The 19,969-nt window shown below is 38.7% G+C and overlaps 1 protein-coding gene across 5 annotated transcripts in view; it reads right to left on the bottom strand.

Moving 5' to 3' along the window:
- The window catches only part of ICA1L (islet cell autoantigen 1 like), an 82,185-nt gene that overhangs the window by 8,169 nt on the left and 54,047 nt on the right, over positions 1-19,969 (bottom strand). For 3 of the 5 annotated variants that reach the window (XM_074399246.1, XM_074399249.1, XM_074399247.1), the window contains 4 exons: positions 15,854-15,928; positions 12,213-12,308; positions 7,677-7,937; positions 4,812-4,895 (listed from right to left, as the gene is read on the bottom strand). In XM_074399246.1, coding sequence (XP_074255347.1) covers positions 4,812-4,895; positions 7,677-7,937; positions 12,213-12,308; positions 15,854-15,928 — 516 coding nt within the window. Of the gene's footprint in view, positions 1-4,811; positions 4,896-7,676; positions 7,938-8,333; positions 8,367-12,212; positions 12,309-15,853; positions 15,929-19,969 lie in introns of all 5 variants that reach the window. The other 2 variants (XM_074399248.1, XM_074399250.1) reach the window with 2 other exon arrangements.

The following is a 19,969-nucleotide window of genomic DNA, read 5'->3' as shown; positions in this document are numbered from 1 at the left end:
CTTATAGTGTCTTTTTAAATGATTAAGCACAACTTGTTTTAGCTGGTTGTTTTTTTTTGTTGTTTGTTTGTTTTTTGCTTTTTATTTTTTTGAGATGGAGTCTCACTTTGTTGCCCAGGGTGGAGTGCAGTGGTGTGATCTTGGCTCACTGCAACCTCTGTCTCCTGGTTTCAAGCAATTCGCCTGCCTCCGCCCCCTGAAGAGCTGGGACTACAGGTGTACAGCACCACATTTGGCTAATATTTGCATTTTTATTCAAACTCCTGACATAGTAATCACCTGCCTTGTCCTCCCAAAGTGCTGGGATTACAGGCATGAGCCACTATGCTTGGCCTTAGCTGGTTTTTAAAAAGTGTAACAACTGTAAGTACTCTGAATCCCTGAGGAATGGCTGTATTCTGAACCTGCCAGTGTAAATCTGTGAGTTGCTTAGAATTGAGGAATTCCCCTACTAGCTGACCTCACAAAGTACTGGGAAGAATAAAATAGATTTCAGGAGTCCATACTGGTAGATATCAATGAATAAGTAAATAAGTAGGGAACAAGGGAAAGCTTTCCCATACAGTAGAACACTAACTTGTAAATACAGAAGGAGTTAGAAAATTGCCATTTGGCAGCAACCATAGTAATATGTTTCATGCAAGAATTATCATAAATGCTAAATGTGGGCAAAACTTCAGTAAAAATAAACAATTTACAATATTTCGAAACACTTCCCACAAGACACTAATTACAAAGGGAAAAACACAGTACAGCTAGTGCTCGACTTAACGACCACGATTGGTTCTGACAGACTGGTAACACAATCTGGTCATAAGTTGAGTAGGCTATATGTACAGTACTGTGAAATGATGTTATAAAAATCTTTAAGTCATATTTTATCATAATTTTCTTTCATTGTTATATATCATAATTTTCTTTGTTCATTTTATGCCATTTGTATCATCTATACACCATTTTGTTTCTTATTATATTTTTACATTCGTCAGGTTTAAGTAAAACACTGCATTACCAGTACAACTGGTTTAATATTATTTGCAAAACATACAAAATTACAAAATACAGGTGCATACAAAAATAGAAAATACAGGTATAAAAAATACCACAGGAAACATTTTCCCAATTGCAAAACATATCAAAATATATAAACATGTACGAAACATTTTATTGGCCGCAGGTGCTTGGCTGGGGATCGTTGATGTCGTCATCTGAGGCAGCAGTTGGGGTTACTGGAGTTGGTTTTTTCATAACATGGTGAGCTTTGTCTGAATTGTATGTTTCTTTTTTTCTTCATAAATTTCACAATATGGACGAAACACATCGTGCGCCATCCGTTCAATCCTTGCAAATTGTTCGATGTTTGGGTCCATTGCTTCGAAATGTTTAAGAAGTTTATTCAGTAAAGATAAACCGTCTGATAATCCCTTAGTGGTGAACTTTCTTTCTGGCTCCTCCTCTTCTTTCTCTGCTTCTCTTCTTTCTTCTTCCGCCACTTTCTTCTTCCAGTTCGATTAGCTCTTCATTTGTAAGTTCATCAACATTGAAAATCTGTTCTGCTAGATATCCCTCATCTGTAATTAATTCATCCAGACTATCAACAAACTTACGTGCTCCTTCCTCATCCGCACTCGCTGCTTCTCCAGTCACTCGAACACTATGCATTTGGAATCTTTTCTTGACTCTCTGGAACCAGCCAGTGCTTGCTACAAATTCTTGACTGTAATCTTCTCCAGCACACTCCTTCAGAGTTGGAAATAGACTTCTCACCTTCATCTGCACAGTAAAAAGACTTAATGGTGTCCGTTTTTGAATTTGATCTTCCATCCAAATGTATATAGCAATTTCTCCATTTCGTGGATGGGCCCGCTTCGTTGCTTTGTTAATAACTGTTGATTGCATAGGTGCAGAACCTTTCACAGCTTCACGAATTCTTTGTCTTTCAAAATTGTCGACACAGTCGAGTGTGATAACTTCATATCACGTGTGATCACATTCACTTTCTTTCGTCCTTCATACTGCTTAATTACCTTCGTTTTCGTGTCGAGATCGATGGCCTTTCTTTCCTTCTTGGCAGGCTGAGGCGTAGACAAAGACAGTTTCTTCTTGGTAGACATCTTGGGAGGGGTTTGATGAAAAATATCCAAGACACAAAACACAAATTGCTGTACCGAGTCTGGGATAACAGTTGAAATGGTGCACATGGAGATGGTAGTGCTGGCGGAAGCTGGTCCGCACTGTCGTACGCCCAGCTGGGCAACGTTTGTGCTGCCAGACGCAGAGCAGTCGTGGCTAGCGATTGTGGTTGTAAAGTCGAATGGTCGTAAGTTGCATAGGTCGTAAGTCGATCAATAACTGTACTAACTTTGTAGTGGAGAAACATGCTGACACCACCATAACCAAATGATCAAGGCTAACATCACCAGGAGTGAAACAAAATAGATATGCACCTCCTGATAGGATTTACTAAGAAGGGACATCGCCATTCCTGCACCAGTGGCACTGCCAAAATGCATAACCTCAGTGTAATTGTGAAAAAACATCAACTAAATCCAAATTCAAGGAATGTTCAAAATAAAAGACCTGTACACTGCAAAATGTCAAGGTCATGAGACAAAGATTGAGGAACTGTTCCAGATTAAAAGAGACTAAACAGACTTAACTAAATGCAGTGGGTGATACTGCCTTGGATCCTAGACTATGAAAAACTAAAAACAAAACTGAGACTTCAGTGGGATAATTGACAAACTCTGAAAAGGTCTACAGTAGATAATGGTCGTATGGCAACGTTAATTTCCTGATTTTGACTGTTGTACTGTAATTATGCAAAAGAATTCCCTTGTTTTTAGGAAACAGACAATGAATAGTTAGTGGCAAAGGGGCATCATGTCTGCTACTTAAACTATTTCAGTTCAGAATAAATTTATATGATATAATGGGGGGTGAGGAAGAGACAGAATATGAATGTAAAGCAAACATGGTAACATTTTGGAAACCTAAGTGAAGAAGGTATGGTAGTATTTTGTATTAACTTCTGTAGTCTTTCTATATGTCTGAAATTATTTCAAAATTTAAAAATATTGGTATGACAAGGATTCCGAAGTCAGCCTGAAAGGGATCCCACTGGCCAACACAGGAACAATGTTAGCACCAAAATCAGTAAGTTCAGTGGTGATTATAAACCACTGAACCAAAGAATATTTTAAAACCACTGGTGATTATAAAACCACTGGTGATTATAAACCAAAGAATCAGGCCAGGTCCAGTGACTCATGCCTGTAACCCCCACACTTTGGGAGGCTGAAATGGTTGGATCACTTGAGGTCAGGAGTACGAGACCAGGCTGGCCAACACAGTGAAACCCCATCTCTAATACAAATACAAAAATTATCCAGGTGTGGTGGTACACATCTGCAGTGGAGGCATGAGGCTGGAGAATTGCTTGAACCTGGGAGGCAGAGGATGCAGTGAGCCGAGATCGCACCATTGCACTCCAGCCTGGGCGACGGTCTCCAAAAAAACAAAACAAAAGAAAATATATGAATCTATATCGATAATAGATAAATGAGGATAAGAGAGAACTCTTGTTTACAGCAGAGTATTGAAGACCAGTAGAGGGAGTGAATTATATCTCAATAGGCTGTTTATAAAAAATGTGATCCATGGATGAATAGATAACCAATTGTGTTATACCTACCAAATGGAGTATTAGTCTTAAAAAGGAAGGAAATCTAGTCACTTGCTGCAGGATGAACCTTGAGGACATTATGCTAAATGAAATATGCCAGTCACAAAAAACTGCATTATTCCAGTCGTATGGGCTATCTAAAGTAATCAAACTCAGACAAAGTGGAATGGTTGTTACTATGGAATTAGGAGAAGGGGTTGTTTAATGGGTATAGTTACAGATTTACAAGATGAAAAAGTTCTGAAGATCTGTTTCATAGCAGTATGAACATGCTTAATACTACTGAACTGTACACTTAAAAATGGTTAATATGGTAACCAACTTAAGTGCTTGAATGCATTCTTTGTCAACAGGCATCATGTAATCAGAAAGCATCTTGTATCCCTAAGTTTATATTCATTACCAACAAACCTTAACACAAACTATAAAAGATTACAGTACAAAATGTAGCTCACAGTTTCTTTCTTTTCCTTTTTTTTTTTATTTTTATTTTTATTTTTTTGGTGGAGACAGGAGTCTTGCTCTGTTACCCAGGCTAGAGTGAGTGCAGTGGCATGATCTTGGCTTACTGTAACTTCTGCCTCCCAGGTTCAAGCGATTCTCCTGCCTCAGCTTCCTGAGTAGCTTGGATTACAGGCACGCACCACCATGCCTGGCCAATTTTTGTATTTTTAATAGAGATGGGGTTTCACCATGTTGGCCAGGCTGATCTCAAACTCCTGACCTCAAGTGATCCACCTGCCTCAGCCTCCCAAAGTGTTGGGATTATAAGTGTGAGCAGCTGTGCCCGGCAATTTTTTTGTTTTTGTATTTTAGTAGAGACAGGGTTTCACCATATTGCCCAGGCTGGTCTCCAACTCCTAACATGAGGCAGTCTGCCCACCTCGGCCTCCCAAAGTCTAGGATTACAGGCATAAACCACTGTGCCTGGCCCCAAGCTCACAATTTCTATTCAATGCTTTTCACAGTGAGGGATAGGCAACACAGGTTTCATTTGAATAATAACGCATTATTAAACTATTTTTCTGGACAGTGAGGTGAAAACAATATAATGTGATCCTTTTGTAAATTTATTTGAATTCAACTGATTCTTAAAGCAATGGTAAAGAATATGTAAATAACTTACATCTCATTAATTTCTTTGGACTCTGTGAAGGCACTGGCTGGCTATCAGAAAGACGAAACTCTGATTCCTCTTGGGAGACCCAGCCTAGAGAAAGGAAGTAAAAATTGTCCATTGTTAATCAAATAGGAAGAAGCATCAGAAAAGCAAGAAAAGGTAAAAATATCTAAGCCCTCCAGTCTTTGTACCTGGGTAAGATTCTATAGTATAAGACGTATAAAACACTGAAAATTTATCTATAGTCTTATATTTTAATCATCTTAGTTTCAGAAAGAGTTGGATCTGACTTCCTTATATTTTTCAAAGTGGTTTTGAAATAAATATACGGGATTTAAAAAAAATAATTGAAATGCAGACTATATAGGAAGAAGTTCTAAAGAGTCAAAAAAAGGAACAGGCCTGATAATTGGAATGTTTAAACCTATAAATATGTTTATACCCTTGGACTCAGCGATCCAATTCCCAGAAATTTATCTTAAGGAAATAATTTAGCTAAAGGAAAAGTACATGCATGATTTTTTTTTTGCAGTATTATCTGTATTAATGAACACGTAGAAACAATAAGGAATCAAGTAGATTGTGTATAAAATGACAATTCTTTGTAATTAAAACATGTCATAAATACCCTATGAGAACATGAAAAAATGTTTGCTACAACATGAAAACCATTTATGCTATGATTAAGGTACAGCACTAGAAAGGAATTTAGATTATCCTGCCTAATCCCTTCCTTGTATAGAAAAGATCATCTGAGGCCCAACATAGATAAGGTTCCTCAAACATAGATCTTTTAGCTCTCAGGAAAGCTCACTTCTCTGGTCTACTTCATAGGTGAGAGAAGTAGATATAAAGGAAAGACTGGTAGAGTTCTGTACAAAGAAGCAGGAGGCAGATTTTGGTCCTGACTTACCTATTTAAACTGTCTGATGACCTTGAGAAAGTTACTCAAAAACTGTGGGTTTCAACTGCTTCAACTACTAAATGGGAATATCCTGTCTGTCTGCAGGTAGGGATCAGAGCACATATTTTGAGTGGTGAAAATATAATCTTGATATTACACTGCCAGAAACTAAAAGTTTAGCACTGCTAGAGACGTGGGAAGTTATGGATGAAGAGGGAGGAGGTGATAGTGGAGAAGGAATCAGTTTGTAAATCTTTATAGCTACTAGGCCATTGATATGCCACACAAGAATAAATATTTTTAAAGATTTTACTGTAGCAAAATACCTGAATTATCCCAGATAGAGTGACTCTTTATCAAATAATATTGTCCATTTTTACTGTTAGTCTATTCAATAAATTCTTACTGAGTGATTTAACTGACATTTAGGTTTTTTGTTTTTGTTTTGGGACAGAGTCTCACCCTGTCTCCAGGCTGGAGTGCAGTGGCACGATCTCGGCTCACTGCAACCTCCGCCTCCTAGATTCAAGCGATTCTCCTGCCTCAGTCTCCCAAGTAGCTGGGACTACAGGCACATGCCACCACACCCAGCTAATGTTTCTATTTTTAGTAGAGATGGGGTTTCACGATGTTGGCCAGATGGTCTTGATCTCTTGACCTTGAGATCCGCCCGCCTTGGCCTCCCAAAGTGCTGGGATTACAGGCATAATCCCAGCCGACATTTAGTTTATTAACTGAGCTAACTGCATGCTGCTGTCAGAGATAGCACAAAGATGACTCACTCTGCATGTCATGCCTTGGGATGCTTGTAGATAAAGTATGTATGTCAATATTTAATACAAAGTACAATGCATTAAGACACTGCTAGATGCCGTGTGGGATCCCCCCCATCCAGGGGTTAAAATCTACTGGTATGTGAGAGACTGGGATGTAAGGCAAGATAAAGTAGGATAGAGCCATGAAAATAGATAAAGCAAAGCACCATGGGAGGCCAGAGGAAGGAGAAACCATTTCCATTTGGCAGCACTGTGGAAGACTTCAAGGACTGACAATCACAGAAAAAATACTGGATTGGGATCTAATACTCAGGCCCACATCCAGGTTCCATTACTGAACATCAAAAGCACAAGCAACAACACAAGCACAGATAGATGCATCAGAGGGCTTTGGAGCACTCAATGTGATGGCAGAAAATGGCAAGTATTCTTACTTCACTTTAAGAGGAGATAGGAATTATGGGTGGAAATGCAACATAGGCAGGTTTTATCCTGGAAACTATAGTGTTTCATTTTAAAAAGTATAAGCTGGTACTGACATCAGAATCTGCTGCTTGGAGAGAGAACTCCACGGAAGTGTGGAGGGTGAACCGGGAGTCGGAGACCTGTTAGAAACTCACAGTAACCTAGGAAACCAAATGAGGCTCTAAATGGCTCTGGTGTGGAGGCAGAGAATAGTGGGACATTTAAGATAGGTTTCAGAAACAGAACTGACAGGATTTGGTAACCAATATGGATGTGGGAAACAAAGTGACCCCCAAGGTGCAGGATTGGACACAGGATGGTGGACTCTCTCCTGCTGCCTTGCCCAGAAGGCTGTCCTGGAACCAGCCTCCAGAGCTGTTCCTTTGTCTTGTTAACTCTGAACACACCAAGTTTTACTTGATGGAAGAAACAGTATTGCCTGCCCTAGGTACAAGTAATTAGCAGGTCAAGTGTTTTAAACCTGACACCTGGGAAAATCAGTGAAGAAAACATGGGGTCTGGTGAAGGTGCGAGGGAAGCGGCCCTTGCCTCAGTCTGTTGACACATTCCAGAGACGACTAATGTTTTTCCAGTTGATTGGTGGACTGCAGATTTTATCTAATAGTGCTGACATTAAAATCAATCTTACTGATTCTAGCATCAATAAGCACACAGTTTTGCTCATAAAGTAAAGCTCATGTGTCCAAATGTTTCATAGACACTTACCGTTGAACGCTCCAGCCGCATGAAAGCCAAGGTCAAAGAGTTGTGAAGGAAGGAATTGAGAAGAATGAACGAGGGGTTCAGACCCCATGGAAGGCTCTTGGGACGGGAGACTGGCACTGGGGCTCCAAAAGGCAGTCTGGCATTCTTGGGTAAATTCACTAGTACTTGAAGAACCAGAACTTAGGAGGTTGTTCAGAAATGAGAATTCCTTCTCAAAATCTTCTCCTTCCAGTGAATCCACAGGTAGATCTTTTGCGACTACTGAGTGTAAATAAAAACAAAGTCTTTCTTGATTTTAGGAAATGAGAGTAAGGCATAGGACGAATCAAATTTGTTTCACTGTTTTTATACTATATTAACATAATTTTAAGTGAAGAACTAAATTGACTGCAAATTTATGTGAAACTATTTCTAATTAGGCAGGATTTAGGCCAAAATGGCCACATTTCACAATGAAGATGTAAGTTATGAATAGCTAGCTATGAAACAATTAAGCTACCACCTAAGTCAGAAATGCAAAAAGGAGATGCAAAAAGACATAGAAACAAATTAATAATACGAGACTTTAATACACCATTCTGACTTAAAAAACAGGCCAAGAGGACAAGAGATTAAAGAGCATAATCAATAATGTAGTTATTTTGGATATACACCAACCTTGGTAATAGAAACATTCTTCTTGAGCACACACTGAAAATGTACAAAAGTTGATTATACTAAGGCACACACAAAAAATCATTGTGTTCTTAAAGTAGGAACATTACACACAACATGCTCTTATCATAATGCAATAAAAAGAGAATTCTAAAATTAAACTGTAAAAACAAATAGGTTCTTCCATCTGTAAATTTTAAAACCTATTAAACAACTCTTAGTTGAAAAGGGAATAGACTTTCTGAAAAATAATGATGAGGGAAATATTTCATATCATAATCCATGGTGCTAAGTAAAATGTATAGAAGACCATTGTTTTGGACTGAGCTCCTATACTAGACCCAACAGATCAAACCAAAATGGGGTCGATAATGCCAAGTTCCACATAACCAAATGAAAACTAAGTTATCTGGCCTTTCAAGAAATCTGGAGAGAGACATCATAGCCAAGTCCCCTCTGCTTTAACTGTTACAAGAAAGGTAACTTTGCAATGATCAGTCTACTTTTTGTTTTCTGTTTCTGCTTTCCTCCATCCTTTTCTGTCTATAAAACCAACCTCCTCAGAACACTCATTCTATTTTATAGAATAGGGTGTTGCCTGATTCTAGAATTGCAAGTAAAAGCCAATTAAGGTCTTTAAATTTGTTGTAATTTTACCTTTTGACAATGGAATACTTAAATGGCATAAACAAAGGAAAAATCAAACACTTTTAGCAATAAAAATGAAAGGGAGGGGCTTCATGGACCTGCACCCCAGCATAATTGGTGAAGGTTATTTTTCAAAATAACTTTTATTTTTCAAAAAAAAACCAAGCATTTAAAGTCTCTGTAACTGGTCCCAGGGATGTGCAGCAAATGAATAAATATTTGCTTAAGAAAATCTGTAACTTAAGAAAAACAGCAAGAGTTTGTGGTATTTGAACTGAGGACCACTCCCATCCTCCCACTTCCCAACTTAGCAAGATGGGGATTCCACTCCTGTCTGGTACAGCCAGAACACAGGGCTCCTTCTCCCTCCAGCTATCAGTGAAGGGCTAGCATCCTAGGAGGAGTAGGATGCCAGCATTTCACATCCTGTCCCCAGTTACCTGTTGCTGAGGTGAGTGCAGTCAGTAGATGATAGAGGCTCCCATCCCCTTCCCAGATCCCATTTATGGGTTGGGAAGTCCGAGTTTGTTGTGGTGTCCTGAGAATATAGGGCCCCTAACCACTTGACCCTGCTAGTAAAGTGGTGGTTTCATGAAGAAAGAGGCAAGCCAAGAAGACCTAAGGCTACTGTCACTCTCCTTACCTAGCACTCATCTCTTAGAGTAAGGATGACACACAGAAAGTAGCATGCCATTATCCCCACTCCCAGCTTAAGCTCTGACTCAGAGATTTTCCTTGCGGGGAGTGAGGAAGAAGCAGACCATAAAACAGATAGTTCCTAATCCCTTTCCAAAGGCACCGACTTCATTTGCAACAGAGTGTAGGAAGTTCAACCCTAAGGATGTTCTCAAAACAGTGTAGGTTGTCGCAAAGAGGCAACTGGGAGAAGACTCATAGTGTCATTAAACATGTAGGCTAAACTGTAGGCCAGCTACTTTGCCTGAAGGAACCAGGAAAAAAGCCAGCTGGGGTCAACACAAATTTCAGTGACCTTGAGAACTGTTTGTTCAAATGAGTCCAAATTTGATTGGTATATTGTATGGAATAATTTATGCTCCAGGGCAGTGCTGAAATCAATAGAGCAATCAGCTGGAAGAAGAAAAAATGACAAACTGGACTTAAAAATTTTGTGCTTCCAAAGGCAAAACTGAGAAAATGAAAAGACTGGGACAAAGTACTTACAAGTCATATATCTGATAAAGGACTTTATCAAAAAATATGTAAACTCTTACAACTTAATAAGAAAAACCCCAATTTAGGCCGGGCGCGGTGGCTCAAGCCTATAGTCCCAGCACTTTGGGAGGCCAAGGTGGCTGGATCACGAGGTCAAGAGATTGAGACCATCCTGGTCAACATGGTGAAACCCCGTCTCTACTAAAAATACAAAAAATTAGCTGGGCATGGTGGCGCGTGCCTGTAATCCCAGCTACTCAGGAGGCTGAGGCAGGACAATTGCCTGAACCCAGGAGGCGGAGGTTGCGGTGAGCCGAGATCGCGCCATTGCACTCCAGCCTGAGTAACAAGAGCGAAACTCCGTCTCAAAAAAAAAAGAAAAAGAAAAAAAATAAGATAAACCCCAATTTAATAATGGGCAATAGATTTGTTAACAAGGAAGATATATGAATGGCCAATAGCACATAAAAAGAGTCTCAACACCATCAGTCACTGAAGAAATGGAAATTGAAGCTACAAATTAAAAGCACTAGAATAGCTGTGCCCAGTGACTCACGCCTGTAATTCCAGCACTTTGGGAGGCTGAGGCAGGTGGATCACCTGAGGTCAGGAATTTGAGACCAGCCTGGCCAACATGGTGAGACCCCGTCTCTACTAAAAATACAAAATTAGCCAGGCATGGTGGGTCATGCCTGTAATCCCAGCTACTCAGGAGGCAAGGCTGGAGAATCACTTGAACCTGGGAGGCAGAGGTTGCAGTGAGCTGAGATTATGCCACTGCACTCAGGCCTGGGCAACAAGAGCAAAACTGTCTCAAAAAAAAAATTTTTTTTTTAAAGCTGTAGAATAACTATTAATTAAAATATACTGTACATGGTGGCTGCTGGCTGATGCCTGTCATTCCAGAACTTTGGGAGGCCAAGGCAGGTGGATAACTTGAGGTCAGGAGTTCAAGATCAGCCTGGCCAGTATGGCGAAATCCCTTCTCTACTAAAAATACAAAAATTAGCTGGGCATGGTGGTGCATGCCTATAATCCCAGCTACTCAGGAGGCTGAGGCAAGAGACTCAATCACTTGAAACCAGGAGGTGGAGGTTGCAGTGAGCTGAGATTGTGCCAATGCACTCCAGCCTGGGTGACAGAGTGAGACTCCATCTCAAAAAAATAAAATATAGATAATACCAAATGTTGGCAAAGATGTGGAGAAACTAGAACCCTCACATTTTGCTGGTGGAAATAAAATGGTGCAATATATTGAAAAAAGTTTGGCAGTTCCTTAAGAAGTTAAATTTACCATACTACCTCACAATTCCACTCCTGGGAATCTAACCAAGGAAAATGACAATGTATGCCCACACAAAGAGAAGTATGTGAATGTCCAGTGGTGGTATTCTAATAGCCAAAAATTATAAACAATCTAAATGTCCATCTACTGGTAAGTAAACATAAGATGGTATATCCATACAATGACTGAATACTATTGCTCAACAAAAAGTAATAAACTGCTGATATATACAACGTGAATGACTCTAAAAAACATTAAGTGGAAGGTGCCAGAAATAAAGGACTACCTTTTTGCATGGCTTCATTTATATTAAATGTCTAGAATAAAGGCAAATTTATAGAGACAAAAACAGATTACTAATTACTGACAGCTTGGAGTGAATCAGATATTAAAACAAGTGTGAGAGAATAATTTGGGGGTAATGAAAACATTCTAATATCCAATTGTGGTAATGGTTGCATAATCTAAATTTACTAAAAATTATGAACTGTTATAATTAGAATGGGTGAAATTTATGGTAATTAAATTATACCTAAATAAAGCTGTTAAAAATCAAAAGAAATTTTAAACAGCTCTATTGCAAATAAATTTAGAAGTCTAGAGAATGAATAATTTCTTATATAATTTACTAAAATCAATCCCAGTACAGATTAAAAGCTTAAACAGACATTTAATTTCTATATACAGAGAAAAAAACATACACACAAGAAAGCACCAGACCTAGACATTTTCATAGATTAAGACATGAATAAGAGGCTGGGCGCAGTGGCTCACACCTGTAATCCTAGCACTTTGGGAGGCCAAGGCAGGCAGATCACCTGAGGTCAGGAGTTCAAGATCAGCATGGCCAATATGGCAAAACTCCGTCTCTACTAAAAAAAAAAAAAAAAAAGAAAAGAAAAAAAAAAAGAAAAATTAGCCAGGTGTGGTGGCTGGTGCCTGTAATCCTACCTACTCAGGAAGCCAAGAGAGGGAGAATTGCTTGAACCCAACAGGTGGAGGCTGCAGTGAGCAGAGATCATGCCACTGCACTCCAGCCTGGGTGACAGAGACTCCATCTAAAAAAAAAAAAAAAAAAAAAAATACAAGAAGAGCTGGGCGTGGTGGCTCACACCTGTAATCCCAGCACTTTGGGAGGCTAAGGTGGGTGGATCACCTGAAGTCAGGAGTTTGAGACCAGCCTGACCAACATGGTAAAACCTTGTCTCTATTAAAAATACAAAATTTGCCAGGTATGGTGGCATGTACCTGTAATCCCAGCTACTCAGGAGGCTGAGGCAGGAGAATTGCTTGAACATGGGAGATGGAGGTTGCAGTGAGCCAAGAACGTGCCTTGCACTCCAGCCTGAGCAACAAGATAGAAACTCCATCTCCAAAAGAATGCAAATATAGTAGTAAAATATTAGCAAGTGAAGTAGTATAAAATGACAAAGCTGGACTTAAAACTCGAATGCAAAGATGATATAATATCAGGAAATTTATTGCTGGCACAGATACTGAAAAAGCTGCCAACAACATTCAACAACTCTTCGGGTGTGGTGTTAATGCACCTGTAATCCCAGCTACTTGGGAGGCTGAGGTACAAGAATCCCTTGAACCCAGGAGACAGAGGTTGCAGTGAGCCAAGATCACACCACTGCACTCCGGCCTGGGTGACAGAGTGAGACTCCATCTCCCAAAAAAAAAAAAAAAAAAAAAAAAAAAATCAACAACCATTCCTAATAAAAAGTCTTGAGAAAATAAGTATGTATGGATACTTCTTTAACATCATGAAATATATCTTGGTCCAAAGCCAGCATCTTAGTACAGAAATATTATAGGCATTTCCACTAAAGCCAGGAAATGTTCACTACTAGCTAACATTGTTCTGAAGGTAGTACCCAATGTACACAGGAGAAGTCTATGCTTTGGTAAGAATAAAAAACAAGATGATCTCTATTTTCAAATGATACAACTCAAATAATAAAAGAATTCAGCTATATACCAGGATATAAAACTAACATGCAAAAGTGAATAGCATTCATATATACAAAATAAAACCAATAAAAATATATAATGGGGAAAGAAACCCATTTACAATAGCAACCAGAAAGATAAAATACATAGAAATAAACTTAACAGGAAATGTTCCAAAACCCATACCAAAAAAAAAAAAATCTCTGAAAGATATACAAGTAAACTTTAACAAATGGAAAGATGTCCCTTGTTTTTCATTAGGATGTCTCAACATGATCAACCTGTTAGTTTTCACATTTAATGTGATTACAATAAAAGTATCAATGAGCTTTTTAATAAAGATCCACAATTTTATATTCAAATTGAAAAAGAAACATGCAAAAATAGCTAAGAAAATAATCTTTAAAAAATGAGGGGGGGATTCTAGCCTTACTAGATATTAAAACAACAAGAAAGTTTCTATAATTAAAGCTCTGTGGGCTGGACAAGGTGGCTCATGCCTGTAATCCCAGCACTTTGAGGGGCAGAGGTGGGCAGATCACTTGAGGCCAGCAGTTCAAGACCAGCCTGTGCAACATGGTGAAACCCTGCTTCTATTAAAAATATAAAATTAGCCAGGCATGGTGGTGCATGCCTGTAATCAGAGCTACTTGGGAGGCTGATGCAGGAGAATCACTTGAACCCAGGAGGCGAAGGCTGCAGTGAGCCAAGATCGTGCCACTACACTCCATCCTCGGCAACAAGAGCAAAACTCCACCTCAAAAAACAAACAAAAAAACTATGGGGCACTGTTGCATGCATACACCAATGAAATATAAAGAAAGTCTAGAAATACACCCAAGTGGAAACAGAAATATAGTATATAAGATGTTACCTCCAATTACTAGGACAAAGATGGCATTTAAAAAATATATATGTGGGCTGGGCAAGGTGGCTCATGCCTGTAATCCTAGCACCTTGGGAGACCAAGGTGGCAGGTCACTTGAGGTCAGAAGTTTGAGACCAGCCTGGCCAACATGACAAAACCCTGTTTCTACTAATATACAAAAAAAAAGCTGGGCATGGTGGCACACACCTGTAATCCCATCTATTCAGGAGGCTGAGACAAAAGAATTGCTTGAACCCAGAAGGCAAAGTTTGCACTGAGCCGAGATCATGCCACTGCTCTCCAGCCTGGGTGACAGAGCGAGACTGTCTCAAAAATAAAATAAAATAAAATAAAATAAATTATATATATATATATATATATATATATATATGAGAGATATATAATATATATATTATATAATAAAAATATATATAATAAAATAAATTTTATATATATATGATAGCCATTTGGGGGGGAAAAAAGCAGGGGATAACATTTGATCCGTTGCTAACACTGTACACATGAAATAACTTCAAATGAATTCAAGATCTAAATGTAAAAAAAATACTGTATAAATACCAGAAGAAAGCATAAGAGAATTTTTTTATAATCTGGGTTTAAGAAAAGCTTTCTGACTATGACTAAAGTCCAGATCCAATAAAAGATTAACAAATTTGACTGTATTTAAAATTTTTTTTTTTTTTTTTTTTTTTTTGAGACGGAGTTTCGCTCTTGTTACCCAGGCTGGAGTGCAATGGCGCGATCTCGGCTCACCGCAACCTCCGCCTCCTGGTTTCAGGCAATTCTCCTGCCTCAACCTCCTGAGTAGCTGGGATTACAGGCATGTGCCACCATTCCCAGCTAATTTTTTGTATTTTTAGTAGAGACGGGGTTTCACCATGTTGACCAGGATGGTCTCGATCTCTCGACTTTGTGATCCACCCGCCTCGGCCTCCCAAAGTGCTGGGATTACAGGCTTGAGCCACCGCGCCCGGCCTTGTATTTAAAACTTTAAAAACATTTTTAACTTTAAAAAATTTAAAGAAACAAAGTCACAAGACAAATGACAAACTAGGAGAAAATACTGACAGCCAAATTGCTTGAGAAAGATATTCGAGGTAGTTATTTAATGCTTAGGAAGTACCTTAATTTACTCTTGATCTTCATTTTATAGGTAAGAAAACTAGAATGTTGGGGGCACACTTCTGTTTCTTAAATAGTGATTTTAATTTATTTAATGTTGAATGACATTTACTATTTTGCTAGTATCTAATGACACTGATAATACAAAAAATTACTTTCATTCATTCATTCAACAAATATCTACTCAGTGCCTATACTGCTGGTGGTTGAGATACCTGAGACAGAAAAACAGACACAGCCCTAGCTGTCCTGGCTATATACATTCCGATAGGGCCCAAACACACAGAACAAAGATTTAATTTCCATTGTGATATGCTACAAAGTAGAGGCATGTAATTGCATTCTTATGTAGAGACTGAGACAGTTTCTAACATTAAGGAAATAAACATTAAATGAAAATTGAAGAATTTTAAAGAATCATTTATATAGAGTGAAATGATTATTTCTTACCATTTTCAGAGTTAGAAAACTGAGGTGCTCTAAATTCTCTCATTTGAGAATGTTTTTCCTTGTGATCTTTGTTTGCTAAAACAAAAGCACATAAAAGAAAAGTTGAACAAGAAGAAATTCAGCAAGAATATTTACTGTAATATTTTATCATTAGGTCAAGTGTTTAATTGACCAAATCAGAGTCTAAAACATACAAAAGGGAAACATAAAAATTTAAATAATCTTATATATAAAAATCACATTTGTGTGTATATATGTGTGTGTGTCTATATATATACATAAATATATCAATATAACATCAGAGGTATTTAGGTGCTCTATTAAGTCTGTTGTCTCCTTGAAATTTTTTTGTTGTTGTTGTTTTTTGTTTTTTGTTTTTTTGAGACGGAGTTTCGCTCTTGTTACCCAGGCTAGAGTGCAATGGCGCGATCTCGGCTCACTGCAACCTCGGCCTCCTGGGTTCAGGCAATTCTCCTGTCTCAGCCTCCTGAGTAGCTGGGATTACAGGCTCGCACCACCATGCCCAGCTAACTTTTTGTATTTTTAGTAGAGACGGGGTTTCACCTTGTTGACCAGGATGGTCTCGATCTCTTGACCTCATGATCCACCCGCCTCGGCCTCCCAAAGTGCTGGGATTACAGGCTTGAGCCACTGCGCCCGGCCGGGTCTCCTTGAAATTTAAGTTTTCACATTCCAAAGTCCGTTCCTTCCTTGGTGGACCTATTCTTATTCTATGCTCTCTGATAGGCCATTTTATATTTGTTCCACCTGATCTCCATGCCCTGACACTCTCTGACACAATGGATGTTTATTTTACATTGAATGAATATGGTTTACGATTTTATTATTGTTTAATTGACAAAAGTGTATAATTTATCACATACAGCATATTGTTTTGATATATGTAATACATTGTGAAATGGCTAAATTTAGCTAATTGTATTACCTCACATACTATTTTTTGTGGCGAGAACACTACTCTCTTAACAATTTGTTAATTGTCAGAAATGTCTATTCATGTCCTTTGTTGTTTTTGAGACAGAGTCTTGCTCTGTCAGCCAGGCTGGAGTGCAGTGGCACAATCTCAGCTCAATGCAATCTCCACTTCTGGGGTTCAGGTGATTCTCCTGCCTCAGCCTCCTGAGTAGCTAACACCCCCAGCTAATTTTTGTATCTTCAGTTGATACGTGGTTTTGCCATGTTGGCCAGGGTGGTCTTTAACTCCTGATCTGAAATGATCCTCTCACCTTTGCCTCCCAAAGTGCTGGGATTATAGGTGTGATCCACCATGCCCAGCCTCTCTCAATAATTTTCAAGAATATATTGTTATTAAACACAGTCACCACATTTTACAATAGATCTTTTGAACTTATTCCTCCTGTCTAGTTTAAATTTTGTATCCTTCAGACATCTCCCCAGTGCTCTCTCCACAACTACCTACCACTCACTCTATTCTCTGCTTCTATGAGTTCAACTTTTTAGATTCCACATATAAGTTGGTATTTGTCTTTCTGTGTCTGGCTTATTTCACTTTGCATGATGTCCTCGGGGTTCATTCACTTAGTCACAAATGACAGGATCTCCTTCTTTTTGAAGGCTGAATAGTATTCCATTGTGTACACATATCATAATTATCTTTATCTGTTCATCTGTTGACGGACACTTACATTGATTCCATATCTTAGCTATTGTGATTAAGGATATGGTCTACTTATTTTCTGAGAAAGGGTCTTATTCTGTTGCCCAGGCTGGGGTGCAGTGGCATGATCATAGCTCACGATAGCTTCCACCTATCAGGCTCAAGAGATCCTCCCACCTCAGTAACTAGGACTCCTCCCAAAGAGCTGGGACTATAGGGTATGTCACCATGCCTGAATAATTTTTAAAACTTTTTTGTAGAAACAAGGTCTCACTATGTTGCCCAGGCTAGTTTTGAACTTCTGGACTTAGCCTCCCAAAGTGCCAGGATAACAGGTGTGAGCCACCATGCCTGATCAAGGATATACAGGTACTGATCGACTTACGACCATTCGACTTTACAACCACAATCGCTAGCCATGACTGCTCTGCGTCTGGCAGCACAAACGTTGCCCAGCTGGGTGTAAAACAGTGTGGACCAGCTTCTGGCAGCACTATCATCTCCGCATGCACCATTTCAACTGTACATATAGCCTACTCAACTTAACGACCAAATCGTGTTACGACCGTTCCGCAGTCCCGACCATGGTCGTTAAGTCAAGCACTAGCTGTAGTTTACTTTTAAAAAGTTGTACATACTTGTGAGGCATGTTAAATTTTGTTACATGTATATAATGAGTAGTGGTCAAGTCAGGGTATTTAGGGTGTTTGTCATCTGAGTATAATACATTTATGTTAAGTATAATAACTGTGGTCTCCTATCAAACATTGATATATTCCTTCTATTTAACTGTTTCTTCGTACCCTTTAACTCACCTCTCTTCATCCTCCTCAATCCCCCCACCACTCACCCTTTCCAGTCTCTGTTATCTATTTTTCTACTCTCTACCTGCATGTGATCAAAATGTTTAGCTCCCACATATAAGTGAGAATGTGATATTTTTCTTCTTGTGCCTTGCTTATTTCACTTAAGATAATGACCTCCATTTCCATCCATGTTGCTGTAAATAACAAGATTTCATTCTTTTTATGGCTGAACAGTATTCCATTGTGTATATATGCTACCTTTTCTTTATCCATTCATCCACTGATGGACCCTTAGGGTTGATTCCGTATCCTCTCTATTGTGAATACTGAGGAATAATCATGGAAGTGCAAGTATCACTTTGATATGTTAATTTCTTTTCCTTTGGGTAGATAACCATTAGAGGATTGCTGGATCAAATGATAATTCTATTTTTAATTTTCTGAGAAATATTGATACTGTTTTTCATAGTGGCTGTATTTCATAGTGTTTTTCATAGTTTACGTTCCTACCAATAGTGTGTGAGAGTTCTCTTTTCTCTGCATCCTCACTAGTATCTGTTATTGTTTGTCTTTTTAATAACAGCCATTCTGACTGGGGTAAACTGATATCTCATTGCGGATTTGATTTGCATTTCCCTGATGATGAGCAATGTTTAGCACTTTTTCATATGCCTGTTGACCATTGTTATGTTTTCTTTTGAGAAATATCTATTCATGTCCTTTGCCCACTTTTTTTCTTTTTTTTTTTGAGATGGAGTCTCACTCTGTCACCCTGACTGGAATGCAGTGGTGCAATCTCAGCTCACTGCAACTTCCGCCTCTCAGTTTCAAGCAATTCTCCTGCCTCAGCCCTCTGAGTAGCTGGGACTATAGGTGTGTGCTGATTTTTGTATTTTTAGTAGAGACGGGGTTTCACCATGTTGGTCAGGTTGGTCTCAAACTCCTGACCTCATGTACTGCCCACCTCAGCCTCCCAAAGTGCTGGGATCATAGGCATGAGCCACCGTGCCCAGCCTTGCCCACTTTTTAATGTTTATTTTTTTTTAATTATTTGAATTCCTCCTATATTCTGTATATTAGTCCCTTGCTGGATTGATAGTTTTCAAATATTTTATCCCACTGAAGAGACTGTAGCTGTACTCTCTTGATAATTTATTTTGCTGTTCAGAAGCTTTTTATTTTAATTAAGTCCCTTTTGTCTATTTTTGGTTTCGTTCTCTGTGCTTTTGAGGTCTTAGTCATAAATTCTTTGTCTAGAAAAATATCCAGGAGCACTTTCCCTAGGTTTTTCCCTCATATTTTAATAGTTTTGGGTCTTACATTTAGGTCCTTGAGTCATTTTGAGTTGATTTTGTATACGGTAAGAGATAGGAGTTCAGGTTCATTCTTCTACATGGGGCTATTAAGGATATGGTCTGCTTTTAATTCAAAGGCTGCTTTATTCTTTTCAAAACAGGGCATAACAATAAGCAGCATCTTCACATTTCTCACTTAAGCTAGAGCTTGAGTACTAGTGATCTCATCGGAAAAGAATATGCCAAAAGATAGCATACTCTTTTGTGATCAAAAAACAGCACTGTCTTGTGTTTTTAAATGTTTTAAACATTTAGAAAGTCAAATATACAAACCAAATCCTCCAGAGGCAAAACTCTACTAAAAAATTACTTCCAA

The sequence above is a fragment of the Saimiri boliviensis genome, chromosome 5 (genome assembly GCF_048565385.1).
Source record: "Saimiri boliviensis isolate mSaiBol1 chromosome 5, mSaiBol1.pri, whole genome shotgun sequence".
In the NCBI taxonomy this organism is placed as follows: domain Eukaryota; kingdom Metazoa; phylum Chordata; class Mammalia; order Primates; family Cebidae; genus Saimiri; species Saimiri boliviensis.
Note: the sequence above shows the minus strand (reverse complement) of the source record. Positions and strands in the feature narration are given on the sequence as shown.